At 55.2% G+C, this 7,762-nt stretch overlaps 1 protein-coding gene across 1 annotated transcript in view; it reads left to right on the top strand.

The window, feature by feature from the left end:
• The window catches only part of RELB (RELB proto-oncogene, NF-kB subunit), a 29,653-nt gene continuing 21,891 nt past the window's right edge, over positions 1 to 7,762 (top strand). The window contains exons 1-4 of the mRNA XM_060132064.1: positions 1 to 47; positions 314 to 630; positions 1,631 to 1,678; positions 6,614 to 6,960. Coding sequence (XP_059988047.1) covers positions 1 to 47; positions 314 to 630; positions 1,631 to 1,678; positions 6,614 to 6,960 — 759 coding nt within the window. The remainder of the gene's footprint in view (positions 48 to 313; positions 631 to 1,630; positions 1,679 to 6,613; positions 6,961 to 7,762) is intronic.

Genomic DNA, 7,762 nt, shown 5'->3' with positions numbered 1-7,762 from the left:
ATGGAGGTTTCGAAAAGATTATCATCATTGGCAGCTGTGGAGCTCTGGTAACCTCCTGATCCCAAAGCTTCCCTTCGAGACAGACAAGTCCGGTTGGCAGACCTGGGGTGGGCAGGCCTCAGTCTTCTTACTTGCTCCATGGGTAGGTTGTGAGTGGCCCCAAGCAGGACTCAGTGGTCTCAACCAGAGCAATGGGCATCGTCGCGGGCCGGGCCCCTCCTGTGCCCCGGCCTCCTCTTCCCGGCCGGCCCCGCCCCCGAGGCCACGTGACGCGTGGGGGTTTTCCCGTTTCCCTGGCGTGACGTAACGACAGGGTGCAGGCCAATGAGCGCGCAGGCCGGCGGCGCCGGGGAATTCCGCCGCCCCGCCCCCGCCCGCCGCCCGCCCGGCCCGGCCCGGCGCCCCCCGCAACCCGGGCGCCGCGCGTCCAGCCCGGCCTGCGGCCCCAGCCCCTGCGTCGCTCTCCCGACCCGCGATCGTCCGCCAGACCGTGCCACCTGGCCGCTCGGCCTGCCCGCGTGTGTGTGTTTTGGTCTGGGCTGGCCTCCGGGCCGTCAGTCCCCACTGGTTGGGCCATGCCGAGTCGCCGCGTCGCCCGATCGTCCGCTGCGCCGGAGCTGGGGGCCTTGGGTAAGAGGGGCCGGGGTTCAGGAGAGGAGTCTGGGGCGGGACTGGAGATGCGGGAGGCCTGGGGTCCTGGAGTGGTCTAGGGGTTCCTACAGGAGTCTTAGGGGTTTTGCGGGGAGAGTGTGACGGTACCGGGGACACTATATCAAGGGGAAGGAAGGAGGCAGAGGATGGTGACCGGGTCCGGCCCAAGGTAAGAGAGAGAAGTCCCACTAGAGAGTGAGAAGGGGGCGGGGCCTGACCCTGAGGCAAAGAAGGGGGCGGGGCCCGACTACGAGAGGGGAGGGGCAGAGCCTGACTCGGAGGAGGAGGAGCGGGAGCTGCTCCTGAGGGACTGGGCGTGGCCAGACACAGAGAGGGAGAAAAAGGAGAGACCTGGCCCACAGAAGGGGGCGGGGCCTGACCATGAGTGCGAGAAGAGGGCGGGACCTAAACTCAAAGAAGCAAGGTCTCACCTACTCAGAGTAAGGGGCGGGGCTTAAGGGAGATACGGGGGCGGGGCCGTACTCGGAGAGGGAGAAGAGGCGGGCCCGACTCTGGCAGAGAGAAGGGGGAGGGCCTGCTCTGAAAAAAAGAGGGCGGGGTCTGACTCAGAGAAGAAAGAGGAGGTGGGGCTTGCCTTTGTAGAGAAGTGGCAGGGTCTGAGGGAGAAGGGGACGGGCCTGACACTGGAAAAGTGAAGAGGGAGGGTCTGACCCTGAAATAAGGAAGAGGGTGGGGGCTTTCCTAACTGAGGCTGAGAAGAGCTCCTCCAGGCCCTTCTCAGCCTTCTTAAGGGAGAGAAGGAGCAGGGCCTGAGTGTGATGAAGGGTGGGGTGACTGACAGAAACTAGGGAACCTGTCCATGAGTTAAGGAAGGAAGGCCGGACCATGCGGGCTATAAGGGTGAGGGGCATGCTCCAAAGGGGCGGGGCCAGGAGAGGAACGGGGTGGGGCTTGGGAGATTCTCTGGTTCTCCCGTCGTATTTCTATCACCTCCTGAGACATGCCTCCATCCCTGCAGGGGCCGCGGACCTCTCCTCGCTCTCGCTCGCCGTTTCCAGGACCACGGGTGAGCAGCCCTCCACAGTTCCTGCCCATCTGCACGCTCAAGATGGGGCAGGAGGAATCCTATGGAGGTGGCATTGTGTACGCCTCTGTCTGGGGGTTTTGCGGAGGTCTACCTCAGCTTTCCTCAGCCTGTATCCCTCCCTGCCCGTTGAGATGGGGTCCCCAGATGCCCCTACCTCCCGGGTGATAGGGAGCTGGGGAAGTAAAACTAACCACCTATTCACTCTCTAAGAGGGTCCTCTTTAGAGATTCACTATGGTAGTGCAGAGCGTAATAATTACATACTGGTGCCACCACCCCTTCACTGTAAGTCACTTCCCTTCTCTGGGCCTCAGTCTTCCTCATCTGTAGGATGGGCATAATATCAATGCCTCAGAGCGACCGAGAGGATTCAATGAGCTGATACAGCTAAACAGTATCAGTATTAAAGCAATAACAGTATTAAAGCAGTGTCTGGCACGCAGTTAAGGGTCACCCAGAGAACTGTTAAAACAGAGTTTTGGGCCCCGCCTCCAGAGTTTCTGATTCAGTAGCTCCAGGATGGGCTCTAAGAGTTTGCATTTCTAGCAACTTCCCAAGAGATGTTGAGAACCACTAGTCTATAAGGCCCCTCATCCTGTGCCATCCAAAATTCAGTGCTGCCCAAGGAAATGCAGAAGCAAGGCCAAAGGATGACATCATCTCTCATAAATGTGCTGGAATTTGGAGGGCAGGGATTGAGTCCTGCCACCAGGAAGACTCAGTGGCCCCAGTGGGCTGGGTCTGAACCTCTCTCTGGAGGTAAAATCTTGGGATGGACCCCAGAAGTGCTGGCGTGGCTGAGGAGGAGGCCCTGCGGGTTCTCTAAGAGGTTTGTGAGTTTGGGAGATAGTGAAAGGTGGGAGATGGCATTGGGAACAGGTACTGCCAAGCACTGGTTCTGGGCAAGAGCAAGGTTGAGACTTTTCTGACCCAAGACCTAGATCTTTGGTTTCTTTCAATTGAGAGTAATTTCTGACATTATCCATTCAGCAGATATTTATTGAGTTCCAACTGCATACCTGGCCCTGTGCCGGGCAGTGCTGAGCACTCAGCAGTGACCAAGACAGCCCTGGCTCTGCCCTCACAGGGTTCCCTACGTAGATGTGGAAGCAGATATGTACACAATGAATTAAATGTAGGATTATAAAATGTGATATAAAGGCCCTAAACAAATCTTGGGATCAGTGACACCTAAATAGCATGGTGGGGATGGGAGAACGACTGAGATAGACTGGGAGGGAAATTTTCCCTCATTTTGATGGGCCAAACACATACTGGGCCCTGGGTATACAGTGGGGATGGGGCAGGTGTGTTTCCTACTCTCTGGTGTTCACAGTCTACAGGAGACAGATATGAATCACTCTAATATAAGGTCATGTCAAATCCTAGCCAGTGCCATGAAAATGATAAAACCAAGGCACCTAACTGTGAGTGACTGGAGTGGGGGTTCTGGGGGCTATCTTGGATAAAGTAGTCAGGGAAGACCCATCTAGGAGGTGACATTTGACCAGGGACCTGAAAGGGGAGGAGGAGGCATGCAAAGGTCGGAAGGAAGAGCATTCTGGTAGAGACCAGCCTGTGCAAAGGCCCTGAGGCATGAAAGACAGCTGCTCAAGTGTGGCCCATCCTGGCTGGCCCTGAATGGGGGCAAGTTTGTGTGGGAGTTTGGGAGGGGGGCAGGTTGTTAGTTGAGCTGAGCCCTGAATAAAGAGAAGTCCCTAGCATTTCCTGGATGAAAGAGGATTTTAGATAATAATAATAATGGCTAAGTTTTATGGAGGGCCTGAAGTGTCGGACCCTGTGCTAAGCAATTTCCCAGTGTGCTTCTAAATCCTCATGTTAATGCCTGAGATATAGCAGACCTTTTTATAGAGAAGGAGGCTCAGAGAGGTTAGGCAACTTTCCCAAGGCAACACAGCCAGAAGTGACAGCCGGGATTCAAACTAACATCTGTGTGACTCCACACCCCGTGCTCTGAAACCATGTCTTCCAACCTCCCCATTTTATAGACAGACAATCTGAGGCCTAGAGAGGGGAAGCAATTTACCCACATCCATAAAATAATGTCTCCCAACACCTTACCCAACAGCAGCATTTATGTATCGTCTACTATTATGGCAGTACTAAGTGCTTCCCGTATATTAAAGAACCCAGCCAGACAAGCATTATTATTGTGTCCATTTTATAGAGGAAGAAACCAAGGCACAAAAAGAGTTTAAGTAATGGGCTCAAGGCCACATGGTTAGCAAGGAACAGAGCCAGGATTTGAACTGAGGCAGTACAAAGCTTCAGCCACAGCTGCCCGGGCCTCAGTTTCCCCTCGCAGCCTGGGAGCTCCTTGAGGGCTCAGACAAAGTCTAACTCATCTTTGGATCCCCAGGTCATCCAGCACGAATGCCTGAGAAGGTGTTTCCAAGTTGAAGTGACTTGAAGTTGGCCCTGCCAGTGATCTGTAGCGTGTCCCTTCCTCTCTCCCAGCCTCAGTGTCCCCATCTACCAAGTGGGGATGTCCTCCCTACCCTGGTGACTTCACAGATCACATGAGATAAGCGGGGCGGGAAGACTGCTTTCCAGGGAGCAAAGGTCTGGCTCTGGGAGCCACTCCCCGAGAGTGGAGGAGGAGGACAGGTCTGGCAGCAGGGCAGGCTGGCAACGATTCAGTGGCCAGCGGCCAACGCAGGCAACCCTGGATGGGGCATCTGGCCCCGGTCTGCCCTCCCTCGCTGTGTGACCCCACAGGCTTGCTTGCTCCCTCTGGACTCCCCTTGTTCTGTCTGTGGAATCATGGGAGGTTGGTTTCCATCCTTCACGGTCCCTTCCAGGCTGAGCTTTCCTGAGGAGGTGATAAGGGGCTTCCCCAGCATTGCTGTCATTCCCCCCTCAGGAAGTAGGGGCAAATCCCGGATACCGGCTGGGTACTGCTGGGGACTGGCATGGGACGCAGAGGGAGGTGGTTGCCTAGAAGCGAAGGATCAGCCTTCCTGGATCTTCAGACACCAGGAAGTGATCTCCCGGGCTCTAGGGTGGACCTCAGGGAGGGCTCCACCCCCACATTTTGTTTAGAATCTTGGGCATCCATTTTTTTCCCCTGGTGATGAGACCCTTGGCTTTTCCTTAGATTCTCAACACTGCTTCATAATCCCCGATCTAAAGGTTTTTAGGGGGAGGCATTTGAGGGTAGCCTGACCCTGGGACCCCAACATTGGGAGCTGAAGGGAGGGTAGGCCAGGAGGGAGAGATGGGGGTTAGGGCTTAACATCCCAGGGAGTCAGAGCCCAGGATTTCCCAGGATGGAGGAAGGGGGAAGGGCTCTGGGAGGGGAAGGGGTTGGGGAATCTGTCTTAAAAGATGAAAGTCTTGACCACTTGCTGGACCTCACCTTTCTCTTTCTCTTCCTTCCACAGATGAATTGGGTGAGTATCACAGGGCAGCTCTGGGGGGAGGCTGGGGAGTCCAAGTGCTCACAGAGAGGGACCTTGGCCTTCCTTGTTGGGGAGGAGGTCACAGTATGACTTCTGGGACTGCTGGGGGATTTTAACAAAGTCATGTGCTCCCAGGGTACTTAGCAATGCTTGACACTTAGTGAAGATTCAGCATAGGCCAGCCGTCTTCAATATTAGTTACTGTTACTACAACTATTGTTCATTCCTTCGATGAGTTGTATTGAGCACCTGCCGCACGCCAGGCACCGTTCTAGGCACCGGGGATTCAGCCACGAACCAAAGTCCCTGCTCTCTTGGAACTGATACTCTAGTGGCAGAGACAGGAGGAAAAGGAATGAAGAACAAAATAATGTTAGACTGGGCTAAGGAAATAAACAGCAAGAGGCCTGGGGAAAACACACTAGATTGGGCCTTTCTGAAGAGGTAGGCTGAGACCGGAAGGATGAGAAGGAGCCAGCATGGGTTGAATGGGGGGAAGCGTGGAACAGGCAGATGGAGGAGCCAGTCCAATGCCCTGAAGAGGGAGGGCCGGGCTTGGTGGGTGCAAGTGACAGAAAAGAGGCCAGAGCATGATGACAGGGGGCAGCGGGAGGCAAGAAGCCCAGGACAGAGGGGGCCCGTCCACAGAAGGCTCTGTGGCCAAGGTCGGGGGTGTGGGTTTTGTCTTTGTCCTGTTTTCCTGAGATGAGTGGAGTTTGGGGAGAGTTTTATATGGGGAAGGTGTTGACTTTGACTCTTAGGTAGATGGGAGCCACTGGAGGCTTCTGTTCAGAAGCGGACAGGGTCTGACATCAGATCCCTCTGGCTGTGTTTGGCAGATAGACTGGAAGAGGCGAGGTGGGGAACAGGAGTAGTGGTTCAGATGGAGAATGATGGAGGGTGGCCCAGGGAGGGAGCAGTGGGCGTGGGGACAGGTGGTGGGAACGTAAATGTATATTTGAGGTAGAGGCAGGAGAAGTTCATGGATTGGACATAGTAGATGTGCGATCGTAAGCAGCTGATAAAGATGTGCCTCCTTACAGCTTGAGCACCGCGGATGGTGGTGCTGCCTTCTGAGATGAGAACGGCTTGGGCAGAGCACCTGTTATTCTCCTTGTTATTAAATGGGGGCAAGATGGAGGCAGGGGTACCTTTGACTTGGTTCTACCTTGATCCAGGTGAGAGGTGATGGAGGCATGGGTTCAGGAGCTGTTTCGGAGGCAGGTGGACAGGAGGGTGCAGGAGAAGGAGAAACCAGGCCGACCCCTGGGGTTTTGGGCTTCAAGAAACTGGGGGACGCTATATGTCTGTTTCCAAGAAGGAGGGCAGGGGCTTTTCTGTGTTCGGAGCTGACGCCCCTGCCCTTGGCCCACAAGAAATATGTCTTGAAGAAATGAACGGACGGGAAAAGGCGAGAGCAGCACAAGTCTGGGGGTAAAAAAAGCCTTTTCTTTGACAATCAGCGTCATCCCTAGGTTTTGCTTCTCCCGCAGAGATAATCGACGAGTACATCAAGGAGAATGGCTTCGGCCTGGAGGGGGCGCAGCCGGGCCCGGGCGAGGGGCTGCCGCGCCTGGTGTCTCGCGGGGCGGCCTCCCTGAGCACCGTCACCCTGGGCGCCGCGGCGCCCCCGCCCCCGGCCACGCCGCCGCCCTGGGGCTGCCCTCTGGGCCGGCTGGTGCCCCCGGCTCCGGGCCCCGGGCCGCGGCCGCACCTGATCATCACCGAGCAGCCCAAGCAGCGCGGCATGCGCTTCCGCTACGAGTGCGAGGGCCGCTCGGCCGGCAGCATCCTCGGGGAGAGCAGCACAGAGGCCAGCAAGACGCTGCCCGCCATCGAGGTGGGCACCAGGGGCGGTGGGACTCGCGTGTCCCCGCCCCGGAGATCCATATGCATGTATTTCATTATTCATGTATTTTATGGTGGTTATTATTATTGCTGTTGCTATTGTTGGAGCGGATGATACCACTGTCACTTGGCCTTAAATTTAAAGGGCATTCAAAGAAAGACCTTCTTCCCGGCAATTTGACAGTATTGGTCGAAATTATCATTGGTAGCCTCCTGGTTCACCAGTGAGGCCTTAAGAATCAGAGTATCTGGATTCGAATCCAGGTACTGCCTTGGGCAGGTTACTCGGTCCCTCTGTGCCTCCTCCTCTACAAAATGGGATAATACGGACTTCCCTGGCGGTCCAGTGATTGGGACTCCACACTTACACTGCTGGGACCCGGGTTCGATCCCTGGTTGGGGAACTAGGATCCTGCAGGCCCTGTGGCGTGGCCCCCCCAAAAATTAAAAAACTGAATAATAATAATAACCAAGCACCTGGGGTTGCTGGGAGGAGTAAATGAGTTACTTATACACGCCAAGTACCTCCAACATGGTGAGTGCTCGATTGAGAGAGCTTCTAGTATTACTAGTATAATTATTATTATCATTATTACTCTTAGGCCGGGCCATTCCACTTCTAGGAACTTATCATGTAGATATGCCTGCATCTGGGTGAAAGAGGGACGTACAAGTTTCTCCCTTGCAGCCTTGTTTGTATAGAGAAGAATTGGAAGTTTCCGTGTTAATCATCAGGGGACTGGTGAAATAATCGATAATCTACCGATTGCAATCCTATGCAGCAGGGACAAATG

This window comes from Lagenorhynchus albirostris, chromosome 19 (genome assembly GCF_949774975.1).
Source record: "Lagenorhynchus albirostris chromosome 19, mLagAlb1.1, whole genome shotgun sequence".
Classification (NCBI taxonomy): domain Eukaryota; kingdom Metazoa; phylum Chordata; class Mammalia; order Artiodactyla; family Delphinidae; genus Lagenorhynchus; species Lagenorhynchus albirostris.
The sequence above is the reverse complement of the archived record's forward strand: the minus strand, read 5'-3'. Positions and strand labels throughout refer to the sequence as shown.